General features: G+C 32.8%; 1 protein-coding gene across 14 annotated transcripts in view; it reads left to right on the forward strand.

Annotated features, from left to right (window-relative positions):
• Positions 1-26,264, forward strand: part of ADGRL3 (adhesion G protein-coupled receptor L3) — a 747,432-nt gene that overhangs the window by 399,325 nt on the left and 321,843 nt on the right. For all 14 annotated transcript variants that reach the window (XM_033106169.1, XM_033106171.1, XM_033106175.1 and 11 more), the window contains one exon: positions 17,440-17,549. In XM_033106169.1, coding sequence (XP_032962060.1) covers positions 17,440-17,549 — 110 coding nt within the window. The remainder of the gene's footprint in view (positions 1-17,439; positions 17,550-26,264) is intronic.

Below are 26,264 nucleotides of genomic sequence, written 5' to 3' on the forward strand. Positions count from 1 at the left end.
TTATTTGTTTTTAATACTAGCATATGTATGGATGCAAAGCTGTATAATTGAATTAGCTGTAATTTTTTGTACTACTAAATGATAGAATATATAGGATTTTAATAATTACTTTTCATCCTATTTTTTACCCGGTCTGAAAGTTAAAGATAGCTATTATTCAAATAAAAATATTTCTTTGGATTGATTAATTAAATAAAGCAGGGTACAGCAAGCAATGGCCCTCATTCCCAATTAGGCCTGTTGCAACACTACTTATTTATTTGTTTATAGTCTGTGGAGGAATTCTTGCTACAATCACACAATGGAATGCTTGTGACAGAGACCATCCATCTCTTAAGACCGAAAACATTTACTATCTCACATTATAATGAAAATGTATGCTGACCTCACAAAGAAACACATGCACACTTACCATACATATATCATCACTGTACGTGGTATATTTTTAAAAAACTGATTTTGCATAAACATGATTGGATAAGGAATGCATAAGCTCTTCTAAGGTTGTCTCCCTTTATGCTTCCTGACTCTACAATATTTACATTTCTGTCATAATTAATCCCCCCCTTTATTTTAATGTAAGGGCACTTTTTACATAACGCTGTCAATGGAATGATTACTTAATGTTTATTAATCAATTACTGAACACTTGCTAGGAGCAAAAAAAATGTGAGCACTCATGATATAATAGTGAATAAAGTTGTTCACAGTCCATTGGGAGAATCACAGATAATGTAAATCAACACATGCATTGTATGCACAAGACAAGATGTAGTCAAACCTGAAGGAAACTCAGCTTTTTTGAGGACTCTCAATTGCAAGGAGCTTAAGCCTATCTTAAAAGGGCTTACAGAGAAAGGAATTACTCTTTTGACTGACAAAGCCCAGGTTTAATTGGCATTAGGTCTCTCTCAATCCTGGTGGTCAAGTGGTACAATCAGAATTCTGTCTCTCCCCATGTCTCTAGTCCTTTGTGTTGTCTGTAAGGTAAGGTGTTAGTAGAGTGGTCCCCCGCAGCACCAGGCTTATGTTCTTGTTCTTTCAATGTCCCTTTTAGATTACCAGAGATCTTTTTGGTGTCTCCTGCAAAAATTTCAAGTTTCAATGGTATTGACTTCTCTTGGATTCCATGCCTATCCCTGAAGCAATCACTAACCAGGGAGATGAGTTAGGCAAGTGAGGGTCACAGGCCCAAGTAGGCTGAAAATACAAACAACTGGTTCTTCAGAGCGAAATCCGGATGCTCTTGTAGGAGTGGGCACTTGGTGGGGAAAGAGATGTGGACAACATTCAACTAACCTGAAAAACTGTTGCAGGGAAACTTTTCAATAATGTGCTAATTCATATACTTAAGATTTCCTGCAGTAATCTTTCTTTGAGATTTTTTGAGCTAAAAAGAATGTGACTTTTGTCTTTGATGATGTACATTGAAAAGTACATCCTATGGGAAAAATACTACAATAATTGTAGCATTTTGATAACATTTTGATTCCTCATATTATTTATATCCTACCTAGTAGTTAGTTAATTTAAGAAATTTTAAACTTCCAAAAAAACTTCTGTGTTTTTATATTTCTGGTAATGAAGATTTTTGTAATGAATATTACTTTATAATTAAGGAAAAAGTTATGTTTGAACTTTCTCTTAGTACCAACAATTTTCTAAAAATAAATGCAAAATTTAGGTATGATTATAAATATGACATGCTTTTACATTAAATTTGATTCTCTTATTCATTATTATCTGACGTGAATTGTAAGTACTTCCAGATGAATATATAAAATTGTTAATGTGCTGTTGAATAACTACTCACTTAAAAATTAAATATTAAAATGATGTTGACACATTTGTACTTTTTAGAATTCTATTCAATTTTATTTTCTATTATTTCCTGAAGTAAAAATGATAATGAAATTTGTATTATACAGTATGAGACCTGAGTCTACTTTAAAGAAAACTTTATTCTTTAACTGTTGTGTATACAGAGAGAAATGGAAAGTAAGCAGTTTTTGAGGATGAAGTTCTGTAAGAATCATGACCTTACTAAATGAACTGCCTTTTATTATTACCGTGTGTGTGTGTGTGTTTGTGTGTGTGTGTGTGTGTGTGTGTGTGAGAGAGGAGACAATATTGTAACTGCCAATTTGGTAAGGAGATTAGAAAGCTTCTGTCCTTCTTGACTTTCCTTTTTTTTTCCATCATTTTTATGTAACTTGCTTCCAGCTGTGAAGCCAGGAGAGTGGCTTTCCCTCAGGCTGAGGCTAGTATCACTGTATAATTAACCCATAGCCCATAGCGGATGCTGCAGAAGAAAATAACCACCTTCCTCCTCTCCTTTAGGGACTGTCTGTCCTATCTGCAACACACTCAAACTTTATAACCCTCTAGAGCTAAGTCTACAGATATATATATATATATATATATATATATATATATATACACACACACATATATATACATATATATGTATATATATATATACACACACAGATATATATATATACACACACACACACACACACACACACACATACATACACATACACGCCTTAGGTAAATGTTTATTTGTAATTTCATTTGTTTGAAAATATATTGCCAACTGATGGCAAATCAACATCTGACAGTATGTGAATTTTATTCACGTAAGTATTGTTCTCTCTGGGGACTCAATTCTTTGAAAAGTGGTGTAAAAGTTCGCACTTACACCCAAGAACCAAGAACCAAGGTTGTCTTTTTAATTCTGCAGCTAAGCGACTACCTAAACCCTGTTTTATATTTACTCTTCTGAGATGTTTGAGTCTTTGACTAATTTTGAAAATGTCTCTTTCTTTGGAGAAAGAACAATCAACAGTGACAACACAATCTGATTGTATAAATTTGTGTGTATTACACTGGAAATGGCTAAATATTTCAGACTATCTATAAGAAGTCCAAAGGATGAATACCGGGTTATTTCTTTGGACATCTGAGATTTAGGTTTATATCTTAATCTTTTTGTGGACAACAATAAGCATTGGGGAACAAGAGACAGGAGCTTATTTCACAGAATGCTGCTGTCTGCAGGTGCCACATTGTTGCCAGTAGAGCCCCCTACAGCAGCGCAGCAGTTCTTGTTCAAGGACCCGAGAGGACCACCAGCTACTCAGAGCTCCTGCTGGGTACACATCGACACAGGCCCAGTACTTTGTCATTTTCCTACATAGGTACACTGTAACTGCTGCCCCCTCTTGTATTCTCTTAGTGGGTTGTACCACCAGCCTTTTGATTTCTGAAGCTAGAGTCAGCGTTGGTCTACCCTCTTTTTAATTTCTGACATTCCAACTAATTGTCAAGACCTTCCAATATTACGTCCTTAAATATTTCCTCATTGTACTCATTTTCTCCATCTCTGTTATGAGATCACTATGTCTGTACACCTGTACTCCACAGATTCATTTTCTAGAGAAATAGCACCTGAACCTATATCAAAAGCAATGGGAGCTCATTACTTCCTTGCTTGTAACACATTCCATGGTTCCACTTAACCAAATAGATCAAGTCCAGACTCGTTTAATAGCTAGCTAGGTAACCTTTAGATAAATCACATAAGTGCTCAAAGCCTTGGTTTTCTCACGTACACATGTATAAAGCCCCATTAGGATCTTTGTGAAGATTGCACAGGATGATGTATGTAAAGCACTTTTCATAGTGCTAAACACAGGATGTGATCGATATTGGGAAGCCACTATCAGTTATTAATATGCTATGCAAAATCTCTGTGTTTGAGCCTCCGTTCACCTCTTTAACCTCCTGCATTGTCAGCCTGTATCTTCTACTCCAAAAGCTCTATATGACTTCTAGCTCTCTTCATTACCATGCTGTTTCCATTCCCTTTCTCTTTTTATCTGACTGAAATGTCTTCTCTGTTCTGTCATTAATTTTACCAAGGTGCCTGCTACTCATCTCTTAATGTTCAATTCCGCTATCACCTCCTCCAAGAAACCTGCTCTGATATCCCCTTTTTTGTCCAGGTTAGGTGTCTGTATTATTTTCTCAGGGCTGCTGTAACCAAGTACCACAAACTAGATGGCTTAGAACACCAAATGTGTTCTCTCAAAGTTCTGAAAGCCAGAAATGCTAAGATGTCTGCAGGGATAGGCTGCCTCTGACACTGAATGGAATCCTTCCTTGCTGTGTGGTGGTCAGTTCTTGGTACTCCTTGACTTATAGTCGCATTACTCTAATCTCTGCCTCTGTCATAATAAGGTGTTCTTACTGTGCGTCTCTGTATCTATGTTCAAATTTCGCTATTATAGGGGTCCCCATCGTATTTGATTAAGGTCCCACCTTACTCCAATCTGACCTCATTTTACCTAATTACACTTGCAACAAGACTAATTCCAAATAAGGTCACATTCTGAGGTACTTGGGGTTAGCACTTAAACATATCTTTAGGGTAGAGTCAATTCAATTTGTAAGTGACCTTTATGTGTACTTTCATATTACTTGCTCATATATGTGTCTATTATTTGCACTTCATTCATCATATATTAATAACCTGTTCATGTGTCTGTCTCCTTTAATAGATTTCAAGCTCTTTAAAGCATGTGCCACGTCTAATCTGTCCAGTCTTTGTCTTCCTAGCATGGGGTGCATCGTAGGCTTTTAATACATGTTAAACAAATGAACAAATCATTGATCACTATTTAAAGAACAGGTCTTGTGATATAAAAGATTACAAGGATTAATAATGCCACATAGTACCTAATAATCTAATTTTTATTTTCCAGTTACTAAAAAGAGAAAGGAAGTAGAAATGCCTTGAATCTGGAACAGAGAGAATGTAGTTCTTTTCCCAGGGTCCTCATTGTTAGAGCAGCCTTGGGGAAATGATTTAATTTCTTCATGCTTATCTATGAACTATAAATGAAAGAATTTATAGCTTACAGATACACTTTCAGGTATTTATGTTTTGTACTTTCCATTCTAGACCCACCAGAGACTTAATTTAATCAGAAAGTAGAGGCTACTTATGAAGAGCCTGGTGTGTCATATTTAGTTTTCACCCTGGGGGAAATGAAGGAGCATGAAAATCAAGTAGGATTATTTGATTCGCTGAACTAAAGCAGCATTAGTGAAGCTGGTTAGGAAAATATCTGAGAGTACGGGGAACGCACACAGGTATTGGGGCTGATTGGGTGTTGGGAAGGAGGGAGGAGAAAGAGATTCAGGGAGCATTGTTGAATGAATCAATTGAACACCTTATCCAGTGCCAGATATGATGCTATAGATGCTGGAATCTAAAATTTCAAACCTTGATAGAATATTTTTGATAAATGTAGGAGGCTTTATACGAGTGTGTCTGTCTGTGTATGTGTGCTTCAATGAGACTTTATTGAAGTTATTGAGCCTTGCAATTATAATATATTTACATTTTCCTCAATATTCCCCACGTCATATTACCTTTGAGGTAGGGAGATAAAGTCTGTTATAGGTGTTTTATACGAGTAGAGTAAAACTCAGAAGCATGAATGGTTTGCACAGTTACTGCTTTGAAAATAGTCTTTTGATTCAGAATCTATTTTTCTAAAAGTATACCTGTAATTTTAATCTTACTTTCTTTGATTGCACCCACATATATGCCGTTTCTTTGGCTACAAAAAAATCAACAGATGTTTCTTAATCATTATCTGTCTTCAGAGAGGTCTCCTATAAAGCCAAAAGTAGTGTTTATGTTTGCAGGTGGGCATGGTTTTAACTCAGAACACAGTTCTCCCCAAATAAATGGTTTTCTGTTTTTGTCTCAATTAATCAAGATTATCTTAATTCAGCTGTTCATGAATAAAATGTAATGGCACAATGATATTAAAGATCACCATATATTAATAATGTTAGTTGATGGCGATATAGTGTGAAGGAAGAAAAATGAAAAAAAGTGCTAAGCCACTTCTTTCTCCTCAGTAACATTTAAACCTGATTGATCTAAGTGAAACTATGGTTTAGATGTAGAAAGCTTTAGTTGGTTGCCTATAAGTTTATTTTATTTTACTTGGAATTGCAAGTTAAAGACTTAAAAGTCGTCAGTGTTTTTTTGTTTTTGTTTGGAAAACATTTGTTTTATTTTTAGCTTTTAAACAATTTACTTCTTATGATATTTTAGCAGTAATTATCACATATCTTCAGTTCAGTAACAATATTTATTGAGTAGTTACACCCTCCTGGGTTATATGTGGTGGTGTCCTGTCTGTTATTGCTTTTAAGCCACAAAATACTCATAGATTATGATTATAAATAAGCAGAAATTGAGGCTCTTAGAAGTTATGTATCTTGTCTTGTTTCTCACAATAGTATGGGTTCAAATGTAGTTCTGGGATACTTTCTACATCATTATGGTATGGAACCTCTTAGCTATGGATTGCTTCAGTACCTCAAAATTATTTCACATATCAAGCATTGTCACTAACCTAAGTACTTTCTTTGCACATGTTGCATATTTCTTCAGATATGTGCAAATTTTATTGTGAATAATACAATATAAATCATTAAAATGGTAAGGATAAAATGATCACTTTTCATTATAGACTGGAAACCACTGCCTTACATCAGATCATTATTTTAATTCAGTGTTATAATAATATATGTGAATAATGAAGAGTCTAGTGCATAGTAATAAGTACATAGTAAATGTTCATAAAAAACTTTTTTATTGTCTGTTTGTGAGTTATCAGATATATTTATGAAACATTTTTTCTAAAGGAAACCATCTTTAAAGAAAATAACAATGTAATAATTGTTGAATAATAGTGATATCAATTGATATGTTATCTCAAATTTAAGACAAAGTGATGATTGTATAAGATTTCATTGTAAAGTTTTCTGCAATGATACATTAGAAATTCTACTACGTACTTCTATTTCATATTTGTGATTTCATAGTCATAAAAGAAATAAATAAAACAAAAATATTTCATCTTATTTGGGTTCAGTAGTAAACAGATCTTTCACTTAAACTTCAAATTGCAAAGATTATTCATTGAATATCTATCTATGTATCTATCTAGGTATGTATGTATGTAGGTATCTATTTATATATCTATTTATCATCTATCTGTCATCTTTCTGTCTATTCATTTTAAATGCAGGAAGAAACACTAAATGCCAATCATTAAAACGGTAACCAAGAAAATTAATACATTGCCTTTACCTAACTACTGCTTATTCTCTTTAGAAAGCAAGTTGTGATACCAGATTTTTTTGTTCCCTTTTCTCTTTCACCACAAACCTTATTGTTGGTGGCTTCCTCAGCAATACATACATTATGTCCCAGAGAAATATATCCCAGCTAACTCATTGTGTTGGGTTATTATCGTCCCACTTGAAAATATTTATCTCAGATATGGGATGAAGATTATAACTTTGAAAAAGATAAATGTGAAACACTCCCTGAAGATAATGTCATCCTCATTATAAGATGTCATAAGTTGTTATCAGTGCCATTCTAAGATGGATTAACTAATACATCATCCTAATACCCCTAGCAACTATAGCAGAGGCCATCTAGTTGTGAATGTTACGCACCAGCTTTATAGACATGTGGCAAGCTAGATTCCCATTGTGCCAGAGTTCCTAGGTAAACAACACCTGCACATTATCTTTAAAAAACAGGCTATTTCTCATCTGAATACTGAAAATAAGTGTAATGTTTTAGAGGCAGAGAGATCTGTAGTATATATACCGTGTTGCCCCCAAAATAAGACCTAGTTGGACAATCAGCTCTAATGCCTCTTTCGGAGCAAAAATTAATATAAATTTTATATTATATTATGTTAAAGATTTGGTCTTATATTATAGTAAAATAAGACTGGGTCTTATATTAATTTTTGCTCTAAAAGATGCATTAGAGCTGATTGTCTAGCTAGGTCTTATTTTCAGGGAAACACGGTAGGAGAAACTTGGGGAATTTTACAGAAAAGTAACTTCTATGAAAGCTGCATTGTATAGATGCAATTATGTAAAATTTGAAAAGAGTTAAAAGGTTATCATAATAGGAAATAGCTAATATGGATACTCCTGAAAGAATTATCATCCTCTTTAAATTTTAAATATACTTTAGAATGATTATGAAATAATAAATATTTACTTTGTTTAAAAATGAAGAACAATTATTAAAGGAACTGAAAAATAACAGTTATTCTACATTTTCCTGCTAATCAGTTGCTACAAATCCTTCATATCTATCTATTCTCTATCTGTATGCATGCATACAGGTACATAACTATGTTTTAATGTTTTCATTTTCAATTTTAATATGTTGTTTTTTTCAGGTGGATAAAATGTTACTTCATTTTTAATGGCTGTCTAGAATCACAAAAAAAGGATGTATTTTAATGTGTTTAACCAGATTATACATTAAAATGCTTTTATCATATACAATCAAAGAAAATATTGTGTTTTGAATTTCAAAATAATAGTTTTGCATGTCTTTTTTTTGGTAACCAGTGCTAACGTTATGTCTTAAATATGAGGTATTTTTCAGTAGAGAAGGAAACTTGGAATGGTATGCCACGTGGTTTGATTGCTGCAGACTCATCCCCTAACTGCACCCCTGCCTGTCTTCCTCACTAGCAAAACCCTGATTTGTTCCCCTTTAAGGGCCAGGTTCTTCACAGGAGATTGGGTGCCGCTCTGGCCCTGTTATGGTGAACCTTCAGTGGAAAAACCACTCACATGGGTGTCATTCCCCGTGTGTAATTGCTTTGACATAGGCACATTAACATAAGCATAAGCATGGGCTCCTTTTGGCCAGTGTCTTTAAGGGTAGTCTGCTGAGTGGTTTATGTGTAGAATATCCTCATTGTTAAAATGAGACGCAAGCCATTTTACATTTTCTGGATTTTCTCTTCTCTGTGTAGCACCGGCAAACTCAATGGCCATCTTAGGACCATAGGACAAAATCCATAGAATAGATCATTTTATGGAATCCAATCATGGCATGACTTGATTAACCAACTGAATTTACCAGCTTGAACCAACCCATCTTTTAATGTTTCATATGTGGGATGACACAACCCTTATTTGTAAGCCACTTTCATTTGTATTTGCTGTTTGACAGCCTAAATCATTCTGTTACAAATAGAAATGTCTTTGCATTTCTCTTGTATTTATTGCTTCCTGGTAATGCCATCATTCAAAGCAGGTAGATTATATGCTTGAGATGAGTCTCTGTCTAAGGTCATGAATGGACTTAATTCAACTGAGCCAGTCCAGCAAGCCCAGCACCGGAAGTGGGATGAGAAGCATCTAAGAGGAGAGAAACCTGTGAGAATCATCTCCAATCACTGGCATGTGTAGGCTTTCTTTTATAGTTCGTCATGAGCACCGTGTGTGTTACTTTATACTTACAAAGCAAGAAGACAACTGAAATTATTTTTGTGTAATATAAAATCTTACTGCACTCTTAGAAAAAAAAATCTATGTATAAGCACATAGTTAGACAAAACCTTCCCTTCTCTCTGCTGTGTATTTTTGCTTTAGAAGTCATTTTTTTAAAATACGTAAAAAGTTGTGTATATTTTGTGTGTTCATGTGGACACACAGATTTATCAGTTTGTTTTCATTACACACTTTATTAAAAGCAATTATGAGGAAGCCAAAGGCATTTTTCCCAGCTCATCTCATGTCGTTCTCTTTATGTACTTTGTTGTTAACTGACTTCAGTTGCCAACAATAGTAAAATTACTTTTTCTTTTCCATTCTCTTTTTCGAGGTTTGTTTTTGTTTATTTTTTCTCATACATAGTTTGATTTGTAAATACCACATATTGACAAGATTTTAAAAAAAAGGTAAATGACTCAGTAGGACATCCTTCATCTTAGACTTGTCATGTAGATAAGACAATTTTATAGCTGAGGGAAAAAAGAGAACACCTTGCAACACTTTTAGGAAGTATAATGAATTAAGTCCATCTCTGACTTAAACAAGCAAACAAATAAACAAACAAATAAATGGTCCTGGAAAATAGATTCATATACCGACATCGGCACTAACTCTCAGGAAAGTAGATTTGTCTTCTCTTAAGAAAAATGCGTACATATAACATATATGCATATAAAATATTGCTCCTTTTTATTTAGGAGAAAATGAGCAGCACCTTTATTTGCCACATGTTCAGATAATGAATGCAGACACACACTCTGATTTATGTGGGTGCATGCAAGTAAAGAATGTTTAGCTCTGAAATGCTTCCACAAGTAGATGGTGATAAAATAATACGGATGCAATTGCAATTATTTTTAAATGAAAAGTTTTTCATAATTCTATATAGCCATTGTTATAGCATGCAACTACTACTGAAAGATTGCAGGTTAGAAGTTATGGAAACAAAACTGAAGACTGAAATGCTTTTCCAAGCAACATTTGTGAACATGTTAATTTTAAAAGCACATTTCCATTTATTTTGGATGCATGCTTCTATGAATTGTACTCATGTGTCTGGCCTAGCTAATCATTTCATTTTTGGAATTGGCTCCATAAATATCCTGTGTATTTTGACTGATGATTATGATAATTTGTTCTATCAAATAGTACCCAGAAATTGTGAAATATTTGGAAACTGGACTTCTTTGCGAGATTACCACATTTTCAAATATATTTCCATGTTTTCAGTATATTACTAAATTAATTTGAAAAAACCTTGGGATATGCCCTTAAGGTTCATACGATTGTAAATTGAAAATTATAAAACTGAGAATTCCATTGTGAGCAAATAAAACAAACATATGATGTCTTTTAGCCAAATTATACTCAAAACATTCATTTGTACTAGAAGATACTATATGTAAGTGGAGGTCTATGCCTCCTTTTAGTAAGTAAAACTGTACTTTATGGAGACATTAAACACCTTAGCCACACTCTACTGCAATAAAATGCACCTTACTCTGTAAGACTTTGTCAAGGTGACCACCTCAGGAGACAGTTTTCAGTACATCTTTTTACTTAAGTACTTGTGATAGCTTGAATAAAGCTCCACCCAATGTTATTGGCATCTTAATCCTCATAATCTTGGAATGTTACTTTATATGGCTAAAGGACTTTACATATGTGAAGAAGTTAAAGCTCTTGAGATGGGCAGATGATATTGGACTATGGAGGTGGGCTTTCAATGTAATCACAATGGTCCTTTTTAGAAGATCAAAGAAGAAAGGTGATGTCACATCAGAATCAGTGTTAGCCAAGGTGATGTGATTTGGTACCACCACAATCCAAGAAATGATGGGACAGCTTCTAGAAGCTGGAACTAAACAAGGAAACACATTCTCTTCAGAGCCTCCTTATGGGACTAACTCTTCCAACACCTTGGTTGCAGACATATAAGACTCATTTCGGACTTCCACTTCCAGACATAAAAGAAAATATATTTGCAATGTTTTAAGCCATAAAATATGTGATATTTGTCCCAGAAACAACAAGAAAACTAATACAGTGAGTGCTCTAGTTTCTACACTCCTCCTCACTCATCAGGTTGGTCATGTTTTCAGTTGGTTGTGTCAACTTCCATTTCTCTAATGTAGAGGAATGTTTGTGAAATTATGTATGAAAGAATATAGAAAATGAAAGACTTAAGGTGATTGTGGAAAAGCATCTTGTGAGTCATAGGACTTGGTTTACATGCATTGCCATAATGTAAGAAGCTGTGATAATTTTAGTTTATGATTAGGACCAGTTTTCTCAAAAACGAAAACACCAAATTGTGGGGTCTTATCACTTTCTTTACTTTTCTTAAATTTCCACTTAAATTGTAAGTGGATGACATTGGCAAACATCTTTCTAGGTTATAGTTACAATGTAAGAATGAGATTTTCTTAAAATTTATTTTCACGATGATAATGGATTCATTTTTCTCTGACCACTTAGTGTTCTTACCATTTGAAATCTATATTCTTGTATTACATATATATTCACATTCTACCATGAGATAGTTGATTCATTCTTACCAGGTTTCTAAGTCCAAAATGAATGCAGCAGGTCTCAGAGTGTCGGGCAGTGGAAAACAGGAAAGTCCTGTATTGTCTTGAGGAAAAAAAGAGAATTGTTCTTTGATTGACACTGATCTAAATGCTGTTGTTATTCACACATTAATTTATGTTTTCTTGTATTGCTTCATTCTGACCTAAGAGTGAAAAACTCCTAGTTATCCTGATTACCTATTTTCAAATTTTAATCATCAACATATTGTGAATGTGGTGTCTTCTTTTTTTCTTTTGCATTTACAGATAGCTTTAAAACATTTTTTTCCTTAGAGCATACTGCCTTATTTTTATATGATTCAAATGCTGATATGTTAGATGCTGTGAGTTGTGGATGTGTGTTTTCTCACATATACATACTAAGTGCATGTGTTTTTTCATCACACATGCTTTTGTATAAATGTCAGTTAATCGCTAACGTAAGTTCACATGACTGATGTTGCTAATGAAAAAGGTACTCACAAAGCACCTTTTTTCACACTACCATATCTTGTCAATCCAGTGATTTTGAATGAAGTTTTACATATTTACATGGCTGAAACATCAATTGAGAAGTTTCTTTAACAATCACAGGAATGGCTCGTTTATACACACCGATTTGAGAGTGTAATAAGAATATATGTTTGAGGAGTTTATTAATGGAAAACTCCCGAGGATTACACTCCCAGTATGTAAATACAACAGTATTTTATATATACACCATATGAGATAACTAGAGCTGTAGAGCCAACCAATGCCATACTTATATGACTATTATGTGAGAATATTTTAAAATATAATTATATTTAAGGCTCATTTTTATATGCTTCATCTGTAAATATAACCAAACACGAGATAATGGGCTGCTAATTCTTATCTGGGTAATGGAAGTTAAAGCAAACATCGCTTTATTAAATTGAGCAGTAAAGAGGTCAATTAACTTATTTTTAAAATAATAACTTATCTGAATAGTTGCTATGTACATAAACCCCAGCAACTTTTTTGCCCAGAGGTGAATTTTTCATTATCGTACGTCATTAATCTTGCTTTTATACTGCTATGAATCATATTAGAAGGAATAAGTTAGCAACAAATGATTCTGTATCTGATTACTAATCCTGTGATTATATGGATTTTCCCTGGCAGTCATCAAACCACATCTTTTTAAGTTAAATCATGTTGCTTTAAAATTGCTGCTAATAACCAATGGCATTCAACATATTATATAACATCTAATTAATAAACTTCATCAATAGATGGCAAGTATACTTAAGTGGGAAGTTTATATGTGGATTGAATTAAAATGGCATTTTTTGGAACAGTTTACAGATAAATAAATATTCATTCATCCTATTACTCCTTCTACCTTATGTTCAGAGATCGATCTTACCAGTTGCTGCATACCAATTGGGACTGAGAGGGCCTGGTTGTGTAGTGCTTGTTTAAATGCAGAACTACTTGGAATGCCTGATTCACACCATGACTGAGTGAGTCCTGAGTTACGTAGACATTTCACAGCTGGTCTTTACCTCATCAGATCATCACAGTACTCCTTGAATCTATCACAGTGAATTAATTCAGTTTCCCAGAGTGACCATAAAATGAATGACTCTCCGTCTGACAAGACATTCCAGTTGTGGGTTTCAGGTCACTTTTCTGGAGCCCAGTGACTATCATTTGCTTTCTGATAGTGAAAAGTTTTTTAACTTCTCCACACCTTTTCCCTCCCCTGTGAAATTGAAAGTAGTAATATTCATCTCAAAAAAGAAGTAACAGGTATTATACCTTATGCGAACATGTTTTCTAAGTTTTATGGGTTATACAGATACAGGGCAATAAATCGTGGACTTACCATAAAGTAATCCAGGTAAAGTGTTTGCATATAGCTGATTACGTGGCTTACATGTGTTTTTGTTTGTTTGTTTAGTTTTAATGTGAATGTGTTTTTTTTTCCTGTTTCTACTCTCAGTCAAAAGAATGCATGTGCTTTTCTTTGTCACTTCTGTATTGTAAGTTTCTCTCAAAAGATTCACTCTACCTGGAATGAAGTGTTCTTAACCCATCCTGAAACAGATGAGTAATGTTAATAATGATAATAATGCTGATAACTCTAACAGCAAAATGTATACCTTGGGCATATATATATATACACACACATATATATGTAGCTTTATAATTTTTGTAATGCAGTTTTATAAGCACACCACTTTGTGCGGTAGTAAAATACCTGGCTCACATGTAATGTATGTGAAAACTGAAGCTCCAAGTGATTTATTTGACATTTCTGGCTGGTATTTCTCAGTGACACCTGTTTATACTTTAATTGTAAATTCTCAATTGTTGAGGTAGAAGTTTTTTATCTCATATAGTTTCTGATGAAAAAATATTAAAACTTTTAGTACTGTAAATAAGCCCTAATACTTTTATAAGATTATGATATGTTCTCTGTGACTATTAGTGGATTAGGATGCATTTGACCTATTTGCATTATTGTACTTTTCTCATCCTTTATGGTGCATTTCAAAAATATCTTTAATATCAGGGATACTGGAAATCACTTTTAATTTATATGTATATTAAAAGTAAATAATGGAAAATCAATTAGAACATTCAATTATTTTATTTTACTTTTATTATCTGTATTACTTTAGAATGAATTTACTTTAGACAATGTTGATATAACTGTAATAATATTCTTGCATGTGTAAATTGCTCAGTAGTCTTTAATATTAAAGTTAATTTTATTTTGATGCACAGTAACTGAAATCATAAAAAAAGAAGAAAGAGCTTTAAACTCCTGTTTTCAAAATAGAGCTAGCAAGTCTTTAAACAGTCACATTATAATGTATCATACAGAAATAATATACCAGAGATTATCTACCTTTCTTCTTTGATTTTTAAGCATCTTAATTTATTAAAAGTATTAGATATAGATATGGTAATAGAATACTTAATTATTTTGAAAAGTGAATGTTATAAAACATTGTTTTCTATAGAATGGTGATCACAATGACTGCAATATGTTATTGGTACAGCATATTTTGGTTCTTATACCTCTTCCTATACACTATCCATCAATTAGAAGGCTTTTTTGACTTAACTCTGGTTAACATTAAGATATTTGGGATTCACAATTTTGTTTAATATTTGTAACAAATGGTTACTTGTTTCAATTTTCTTACATATGAACAAATAATTAGTATTTTAAAATATTAAATAATATGTAAATAGGTCAATGCACATATATAGATAATTAGATGGATGGATATGTATAGTGTCTATATTATATATTTTAAGCTAGTCTATATAAATATAATCATTTGAAATTCTGTTTATTCAAGACAACTTTCTGTAAAACCCACACTTCCATGATTGTAAAGTTTAACTTTTATACCCTATGTATAACTGAATATTAATCTGATTTGTTAATCATAAATTGATTGTTTAAATAATAAAAGATATGTAATCATCTATTTCTGAAAATTACAAGAATGGACACAGCTTATAAACAAATTTTATTATTACATCTGTAGTAATAAGAGCAAAAGTTTCATAATAGTAAGTAAATCAAAAGTAGACCAAGAACTGGAGATCAACAATCATTTTATACTTACAGAATATCTGTAATAATAAGAAAAAAGTTTCATAATAGTAAGAAAAACAAAAGTAAGCTAAGAACTGGAGATCTACAATAATATTATACTTAGAGAATATTTACATATCATTAAATTTTATTGCATATATTTCCTTCATTTTTCATTGTTTCTATTTCAAATGCGTTCCTGACAATAGCTAATTTTTCTGTAACAATTATGGAAATGACTGAGTTTATATAGCTGCTCATTGTATAGCATCCTAAGATAGATTTATGAGTTTATTTTTTTAAGGTATGATGTGATAATTATATTGCTTTAACTTCAAAAGACATCTTTTGGAAGAGCATCTTCAAATGGGTTTTCTATGTATTTGGGAACTTCTGCTATTTTTAAAAGTTTGAGTACACAAAAACATCAAGCTCCCAATTTGCAGTGCATGTGTAAAGACAGACATGTTTATATTATGTTATTACACGGTTGTCTGATAAGGCATTAAATCTAACACAAGAGAACTTCTGAACATGTTGACTCTCAGGATTAACCATTATGCTAAATTGTCTGACGAGTAGGGAATGTTGGCATTTATTAATCTTTCACTAATAACACAATGTATTTTTCAGCTTAAGACATTCACCAAAATATCAATTTTACTTTAGGGACTAAATAAAATCCTTACTAAGCCTGACAAATGGTATCCTTGAATAAACACAAAGCGTTTTTACTCTAAATCAAAATGAGTTCTGCCCTAAATACTCCCCGTGTCGCCAGTATCCTAGCAAGGATCAGAGGTATAGGTCATATAAGAGAATGGAGTATTTCTTTAAGAAAGTAACAGAAATATTTAGCCTTGAGCTATAAATATTTCTGAGATGAAAAAACAAGAACATAAACAGAACCTAACTGGAGTGTCTCATCCTATACTCTTAGTGCCAATATTTTGGATGGAAAGAAAAACATGTTTTTATAGGAAATGTCTACTAATTAGTGAATCTAGAAAGTGTCTTAGTAATATTAACCATATCGAGGCTACTATGAAATGAGTGTATTTTTCAAAGTAAGAATATATTTTATTACATGTATATTTACCCATGATTAAATCACGGTAGCCCAAATCTGTTTAACTCTATTGCCACAAAAATTGCCTAGTTTGTATTTCTGTTTGAATAGTGGTGTTTGATTATTCACTTTGGACATTTAAAGTTATTTTAAATTACAGAATATTGGCATTTTTGAACAGCAGTCTGTAAGTGTTCTGTCATTATTTGGTTGAACATAAGAAACATGATAATTCTTAAAAATGGTTTTATTCATGTTATATGGTTTGAATGGTTTATTCAAAGTTATATAAGTTATATAAAGTTTAGATATATTTTAATATTTAACTTTCTACTACTTTTTTAGGTTTGACTAAAAGCTTTTCAGCACTGTATTTTTCACTGTCAAATGAATGTTATGATAATCAGTGAATTTAATTTAAAACTGTCTAATAAAACTGTGGTTATATATTTTTTAATTTGATTTCTTAATGGGAATGAGTCTTTCTTGCCAAATGATTCTTAACTGTCTTCACATTGGCAATATACTATGGACCAGTTAGTGTTTAACTTCTAACTCAAAATCATCCTGTGTTCAATCAAATATTAGATCTCTTAACACGAGTAAACTGAATGAATTGATTTTGATGTGTAGCTTATTTTAAAGTATACTACAGAATTTCCTTAATAAGTCTAGAATCCTAAGTTGACCAAAACCTTATTTAAATCTGTGTAACAGGGACTAAAATAAACTTAGTATTGATATGAATAATGATTTAACTTTGCATAAACTTGTTTTTTTCTTTTCTTTTCTTTTGCCTTCAGGTGCAATAACAGGACCCAGTGTGCAGTGGTGGCAGGTCCTGATGTTTTTCCAGACCCATGTCCGGGAACCTACAAATACCTTGAAGTGCAGTATGAATGTGTCCCTTACAGTATGTATATTCCTATGGTCTTTTTTAAAAGAAAAGATATTAAGCTTTGTTTTGCATGCATTGACAAAATATTCTCTATAGAAACAAAAATAATTACAAAATTGCATAAAAAAAAAGCTGGGTTACTTTAATTTTTTAGAATCATGTATTCTCCCCACCATTGGAAGAATTAAATTCTGCTTACATGATCCTGCAGCTTTTAATTTTGGCCAAATATTTCTGTACATCAATACCTGTTCTAAAACTCTTTTCTTAATGTAAGAATATGAAACATTTTAAAAAAGGTTGAAAAGAGGTATGCCATTACTACATTCCTCCAGGACCAAGTAACAGGTAGTGTAAGTGAATAACATACTTATATGAAGAGTGGTATAGAAACTGATATATTTTGTATTTGATAGAAGCATTTATATCCAAGCTTCCTGTGCTGTCAACATTTCAAGGAACAAAAATATGTTCAGCAAAAAAGAGCAGACTGAAAAGAAAATACAAGGATTACATGAACTAAAGCTCTCTTCAGAATATATCTTTTATAGCCTCAAGAAGTGTGTTTTATATCAGATACAATATGTGCCAACAACTTATTTTTTTCTTTAGGAATAATGAAGTATAAACAATCAAAACTGAAACATATTCTGACTTTTTTACCCAAGGGAAGAATCACCATCTCAAATAAATATATTCTTGAGCTATCCAGTTCATTATTCATGAGATTCCTTAGGTGAAGATCACTCAGGAAATCTTGCATTCTCATATAAGATATTCCTCTGATCCCAGAGGTATAAAAGACCTGAGACCATAAGCAAAACCCAGGTTCCAACTTCCTTTGACATCTCAAAAGAAGCAAAGTACCTGGGGATCAGCAAGTTGACTGTGCCAAGAAAGTTCTAGCATTTCCTCATTTGTGCCTATTTACGAGGCAGCATATGACTCACAAGGTGTATGTGTGCATTCTCCAAGAATAGAGAGAAATTTGGCCAGCAAGAATGAATTGAAATTTAAAAATAATAATGAAAGCAATCAAGACAAAATTTCATTTTTGCTTCATTTATAGTATTGGATTAGAGAAAGTTTAGTGAAGTTTTAGGAGCTCATTTTCTTTGTTATACAAAAGCGTAAGTGTGTACGTTTTATTGAAATCTCATTTGAGGTTAGGTTTCTTACATTGTTATGTTAAGGACCCTTCTATGAAAATTTGAACATTGTACTAACCACTCATTAGTAATATTTTAAAGAAATAACAATCAAAGTCCATTTTGGAACTGTGACAATTATATTCAGATTGCATAATAAGATTTTTGTGAAAAATGTACATAAGCTGTTTCCAAAGGCATTTAATAAAAATATACCATAAGGTATACCTAAGTTTTAAAGACAGCTTTAGGAAATTTAAAATCATATTTTGAAACATGAAAGCTAAAGTGGGAATGTCAACTTATTGATTTTTTCACAATTTTTAAAAATTAGAGAATTTCACAGCTATCTCTTCAATTTTCTGTATTTCTTCAGAATTTCTTTGTGGATATCTCCTCCAAAATCTTCCACCAAACTCTTTCTGAAAATCATCTACTTATGTTATTTCAAGAAGTAAGAATGTGCTCATACATTTTTGCATAAAAGGGTTATGGTTTACTGCAGATTTCCTTTCTCTTATAAATGTCCAGATATGGACAATCTGATTCCTGAATATCTTATATTTACACATTTCTGATAATCCTGCATATTTACTGATTGACTCAGAAGTGTGTTCCTCTTATATTAAAATCTTTATCTGATGTTTTTCATTAAATGAGAATTATAAACTTAGGTGCAATCACTTACCAGTTTATATACCAGTTTAATTTATATGGTGTAGCATGATTGTGTTTAAATTATCGTTAGCATATTGCAATTGAAAGTATAATGCATAATTGGGAATTCCTTCAGTATAAAAATTTAACTTTATTTTAAAGAAAACAACCCTAAAGAAAATATAAACCATTAAATAAACTATAGGGACTCAGTTAAAAAGGTAGATTGGTTTAGTAGAAAGATGACCAGAGATCAGGAAACCTAAGTTTGGATTACGGTGTGGTTACTTAACAAAAAGCCTGGGTCCTTTAGCTTAGGTCAGTTATTAAATTTTTCTGGATCTTCCTTGAACTGAAGTAAGTTCCGATTTTGATCAACACTAAGCTCTTTTTCTTGTCTCCAGAATAAAATAGGCCGACTTTTCCAATGCTGAAAAAAAAATCACTTACTTATGATAGCTATCATTTATTGACACTACATGTCATTTACTACATGGGTTAAATGTTTATATACATTCTGTTATTTAATTCTCATAATACCCTCCCTGTTAGCTGTAAGTATCACCATTTTACTGACGAGAAAAATGAGGCTCCATTGGATAAGTAAATACCTCATGTAAAATGTAGAATAACTAGAAAATTGCGGAGCCAAGACTTGAGTCTGTCATTAATACCTATTCTTAAAGATCCAGCTATAGTTCTCTCCATAGATTTTTTTTCCTTTATATTTTTACGAGTTATTCAATCTTGTTTAATATTTAACTCATAATTTTCATAAGTAACATAATACCACATAGGTAAAGTAAGTGCTTCAAGAGCCCAGAACCTTTTTTTTTCCCATTTCTTTTTCTACTTACTTTGAAGGGGTTTGTATTCTTTCTTAAAACAGATGAATCACTACAAACTTTTATTTTTCCAAATATGTAATGAAGCTTTATGGCATAAACTAGTTTGTGCCATTAAAATGCCACTCACTGTTTAGAATGAGGCTCTCATCTAAGTAATAAGTTAAGAAGTTGTTTAAATTACCTGTGTTATAAAAGAAAATCCTTATACTTAATATACTTGTTAAAAGATTCCTATTATTAACAGGTAAACTGCAGATTTAGGAATCATTATTGATGTTTGAAAGTGTTGTAATTGAACAACTGAACAAATAAACAAGTAATGTTAGGTTCTGTTTGTTATACAATTCACTAATATCCATTTTTATTTTGAATTTAAGATGCAAACTTCTATGTGTTTCCATGGTAATATTGATTTCTAAGCTGATACTTTTTTCATGGAAAAATATAGAAAAACAGAAACATAGAAAAAAATTAACATATGTAAGAAAACATATTGATATTAATGCTATTTATGCAGGTTAGAGGTAATATAGACAAACATTCAACAAAGTTCTTTGTATCACACAAGAGAAGTATAGTTCAAAATATACACAGTAAGCTCGCAATAACTTTTGCACACATTTTTAGGAGTCATTAAATAAGCTACATAATTGAACAATGAGAGTTTTAGGAGAATCTTACACTGACTCAAACAAATGGTATGTCTTTTTTAAAAAGATGCTGATAGAAAAACAAATAAGAAGAATCAGTGATTGTAAACAATTTAGTCAGGCCATCTTCTTGGAGTGTCTTGTACCTATTTTTTTCCGAATCACTAACATTAGTCTTTTCTAAGTCTTAACTTCTTCCCCATCTGTATGTTATTGTTTCGGTTCATAGATACCGTTTGTAACCAAAATTGGGACAGATGAATCAATACTTCTCTCTGTTCCTGTCACCTTAGTTGCAGTGTGACTTTTATAGCATTTGTGTATTATTTTGAGTTGATTTTTCTCCTTACTGATATTAATATTTTCTCCTTAGGAGATGACACAAACATTCCAAAGGTTAAAGCTGAGCATTTACCAAGGCCACATTTTTGCTTTCTCATCTTCCTTCTCACCCCAACCCCATCCCTTCTGGCCTGCTTTAGTATTGCAATTGTGGCATCTTCAAGTAGAACTGCCTTCATTTAGCCAGTTTACAGAAATGACTTGTGGCAGGGAGACAATAATAAAACAACTAACCACCTACACAGAGTATTTCTGAGCAAAGAATCTGCCCTTTGTATCCTGCAGACAATTTGTCTTTCTTCCAAAACGTATAATTTCATGCACATTCAACTCAAAAAGTGCCTGTTTTCTCTCATAATCTAGCCTTCATCTTCAGTTCTTTGTTTCTTCCTTTCAGAAATGCAAAGCATATATTACTTACTCTGACAATCTTCTCTCGTGGTGGATGTTCTTAAGAAGTGGAGGAAAGAAGCATACAATTTTGAGAGCTACTCAAAATTGAGAGCTACTAAAATGAGTGTTTGATTAAACTAATCTCATGTTATACCACTTAGACTTTCTCACCATTAGCATTAGCCATCTGAAGAATTATGTTCATGGTTGGCTTTATGGAAAGACATGCAGAATGAGTATTATTGGAAAATTAATATTTACACATAATTGTATAATATTTTAGTTTACGATTTTTTTCCTTTACTATAGAAAGTATTACACTTTCAGCATTTAAACCAGACAAAAAATTTTAACTATTTAATTATAAATAACTAAAGACATTTTTGCAACTATGTTCAAATGAGTACATATTTTAATATAGGCATATTTTGGTTCCCATTCTGTAAAATAGTAATTAAATATTTAAGACTCATGCTGAAATTAACCCATATATTTAATTTTTTAAATATCACAGAAATATCAAGATGTAATCTGATTCCCAATGCCACAGTAGTTTTTCCAGTTTCTGAAATATAGAAAACATTAAATACATATGTATTGTTTGGAAAAAATAATAATTTTAGTAAAAATCTCTCCTCCAAAAGTGTTATGTTCATTGCTGAAATGATAAACATAAGAAACCCTTATCTACAAACAAGACATTAATTGAAAAGGAAGATTTATAATAAAATATAGATTACATGAGTTTTAGTTTCTCCAAATTGTTTGGTGATTATGATTGTTTTCCTTACTGGTACTAGCAAGCGATATGTTTTTCATAATTTTCGCATGCCTCCATATAATATAGTAAGTACTGTTCCTTAAATATGACTCTCCCTGTAAGAAGAGTGGCAGTTATTTGAATTATCTTTTTTAGAATGATATTTATAACAAGAACAACAAAATTCTCTCTTTTTTTCTTTTCTACTCTACCAGTTTCTATATTTCTCTGTCAAATAGTTTCTCTCTACCTCACAGGGTCTTGCACCTAAAAAATAATCCATAAAGCTTTTGCAAATAAACCAGTGATTACTTCATAGTTAATTTAAACTGTATATGCTATACATGCATAAAAAATATTGCTATCAGTTTAGAAAGCAAAAAGGTTAGGTAGGCTATATTTTCTTGGAGGTCCTCATCTTAAACTCTCTTATACCTTTGTTTAGCTGTTTCATATGTTCGTGGAAATTATTCTCAACTAGATTATTTCATTTGCTTTCAAGACCTCACATTTTTCTCTTTTTTCCATCAGTCAGCATCTATTGCAGACCAGGAACTATGCTAAACACTACAGTAGAATGCCAGAAATAAAGATTCTGCCCTCAAGGAATTTGGTCAAATGGAGCTCATTGTCCCCACAGGTGCAGTGTTACTAGTTCAGCAAAGGAAGTGAGCATTTCAGAGCAGTTTACAAAGTCAGGCCCAGCCCTTCATGGCTGATGTTTGTATAACATGGAGGCTGGGTATCTTCAGCAAAGGTTTTCTGAGATGACCCTTGGGCTTAGTCTTAAAGAATGAATAGACTTTAATGAGAAAGGCAGTCATTTTTAGCAGATGGGGCAATGTAAGATCAGAAATTGGTAAATGTAAAACCAAAACAGTTTGGTGTCTGCCTAAAATGTAAAACACAAGCGTGACAGGAGATGCGCACCCAGAGATAGGCAAAGTAGAAACCCCAGACTTCCTGTATTCTGTGATTCCTCTAGGACCTAGGACCTATCACAGTGCGGAGCACAGGCACCATAAGCTATTTCTGAATGTAAATAACTGGTATATTATTAAGAAAGGTTTGTTAGGAAATCTGTAAAAAAAAAAACAACACACCAATTTTGATTAAGTTAAAAAAGAAGAAGAAGAAGAAGAAGAAGAAGGAGAAGGAGAAGGAGAAGGAGAAGGAGAAGGAGAAGGAGAAGGAGAAGGAGAAGGAGAAGGAGAAGGAGAAGGAGAAGGAGAAGGAGAAGGAGAAGGAGAAGGAGAAGGAGAAGGAGAAGGAGAAGGAGAAGGAGAAGGAGAAGGAGAAGGAGAAGGAGAAGGAGAAGGAGAAGGAGAAGGAGAAGGAGAAGAAGAAGAAGAAGCATTAAATACAAAGTAGTAGTATTTACAGAATCGAACGGCAAAAAGCTGAAAACCAGGTCCAGAATATAAGATCCAGTGATCTAGAGAGCCAGAAGTAGTGGCCAGTCTCTTAAGGACCCCATGTTCGGCTTAATCAGTTCCAAAGATGTTTCTTTTAATCTAATTCCTATAATAATCTTGGCTGGGTCATCTTAGACTGCATGAGATTGAGGATCAAGGTGTTGTTTCCGAGGAAGAAGAATGGGGCTGGCAAAGAGGCGATATGTGGTTATGGAGCCTCAGATCCGTCAGTGGACTTGAGAGCAGAGGTGGCAGGTTGGTGGCTGGGGGCCAGATTCAGGCCTCAGAGGGATTCCTTAGGCATCCTGAACACCTAAAAGTCAGACTTAACATAAAGTCTGGAGCAACACTGGACCTGCCTTCCCCTGGGCAACAATAGACTAGAGCTGAGTAGGTGCTGCCCCTTGTAAATAGGGTCTGTTCTTGTCTGTGTGTTGCATTTTCCAGCACTTAACTGTATTGTAGCTGGCATACTGTAGTCATTTAAAATGTCCTTTGGCTTCTGAAGATACTTAAATTTGCAAGTATTGTTCTAGAGTTTAGATCTAATCAATGCTAATTGATGGTAAACACTATAAATCATTACTATATTGTTTTAATTTTCAAAAGATAGTAATACGTTTTTGCACCAACAGTAATTCTACCAATAGAATTTTATTGGTGCCTACTATGGGTCAGTTACTATAGTAAGTGCTAGGGGAAAATAGATTTTGGCCCAATGGAGGTAGCAATCTTGTGGGTAAGGCAAATAGTAAAAACAAGAAGCATTCTATATATTCATCAGTGATAAAATGCAAGAACAAAATAACTATTATTGTGTGATAGAAAGTATCGAAAGGGCCAGCATATATAAGGTGTGATGAAAGGCTATTCTGAAGAAAGGATGTAAGAGACCTGAAGAGGAGAATGAGACAGTCAGGCAAAGAGCCTGGGCAAGAACTTTCAAAGCAGAGATAGTACTGTCAGGTCCAAAGACCTGAGGTTGGGAAGTGTTCTAATACCTGACAGGAAATAAGTATGACTGCAGTCCCGTTCAAGTGGGGGAGAGTGAGTTAGAGAGATATGAACCAGCAATTAGTACTATTGGTGCTGCTGATAATGAAGCAGTAATTTCTTTCAAGATTCTGAGTTTTATTAAGAATCAACCTATGTGTGCAGAAAGAAATTGAGTAAACTGACAGTCCCTTTTAAGTAGAAAATATTACATGATTCTACAGTAACATAAATGTAAACTTAAATCAAATGGTATCAACACCTAGATAAGATTTATACCTATTTGTAGTAGATTAATAATAAGGAAAATGGATGCTTACATGTTAATTGCAAGGAACCAAGATGAATTGAGAGTGTTGCAAATTAATTGCAGTAGTTAGGAAAATATTTGGTTTAGGGAGTAAAATGTTATAGACATTAATAAAGTTGGAGGGATTAGCTTACCCATGTTCGTTTGCTGTATTTGAAATAGTAAGATTAAGGAGTTCATGCACTTAAACTTAACTCAAGAAATTTTTATAAGATGCCCAAATTGCATAGCATAAACATGGGGAATTTTAAAAGACATGGTATATAGTGTTTTGTTTTTAAAATACACTGCCTATGGGAAGAGAAGTAGTGAAACATGTGAAAACACTTTTTTCCAAAGTGTTTGTTGCTAAAAAGGCCTTACAGCAAACATCATGATGCATTAGACCTAAGGAGTTAATTGTCCACATAAAATATTACTAAATACATGTAAAATCAATTAAAATACTATGAAAGAGGATTGCTAATTTTCTTGTATTTCAATCATTAATCTTATGAAAAAAATCAGTTTGCTTACAAAGTATTTCAAATATTAAAATTTAACAATACTACTTCATTAAAATGAGTAGCTAGCAAAGGGAAAAATCTACATAAATTTTAATGTTTTTGTGTTTTTTTTGAGGAATTTCTCAAATGATAGATCACAATTCCTATGGATGTTGTAAAACAATTTAATTGTGTTTTTTTTATTTTTTCAAAACCCTCCTATAAAACCAAAACCAAATGTTTTTTTAAAAAATTAAATACTTACACGGCAAATTCAATGATGGTCCCCCAAAAGAAATCCATATCCTAATCCCTAGAACCTGTGAATCTGTTACTTTAAATGGCACAGGGGCTTTGTAGCTTTGATTAAATTAAGGATATTGAGATAGGGAGATTTTACTGGATTTTCCAAGTGGACTCATTCTAATCCCAGATGTACTTATAACATGGAGGCAAGAGGGTGAATGTTGGAAGGAGATATGATGACAGAAGCAGAGATTGGAGAGTGATACCCCTGGAAGATGGGGGAAGGGGCCACTAGCTAAGCAATGTAGGTGACCTCTAAGAAGCTGGAAAGAGCAAGGAAATGAATTTTCCATCAGAGCCTCTGGAGTAAACAGAACTCTGCTGACCCTTAAGACTCATTTCACAGTTCTGACAATTCGTTTTGTTTGAAACCACTAAATTTGTGGCATTTTGTAACAGGGGCAATAAAAGACTAATGCAACC

Source organism: Rhinolophus ferrumequinum, chromosome 5, assembly GCF_004115265.2.
Source record: "Rhinolophus ferrumequinum isolate MPI-CBG mRhiFer1 chromosome 5, mRhiFer1_v1.p, whole genome shotgun sequence".
Taxonomy (NCBI): Eukaryota; Metazoa; Chordata; class Mammalia; order Chiroptera; family Rhinolophidae; genus Rhinolophus; species Rhinolophus ferrumequinum.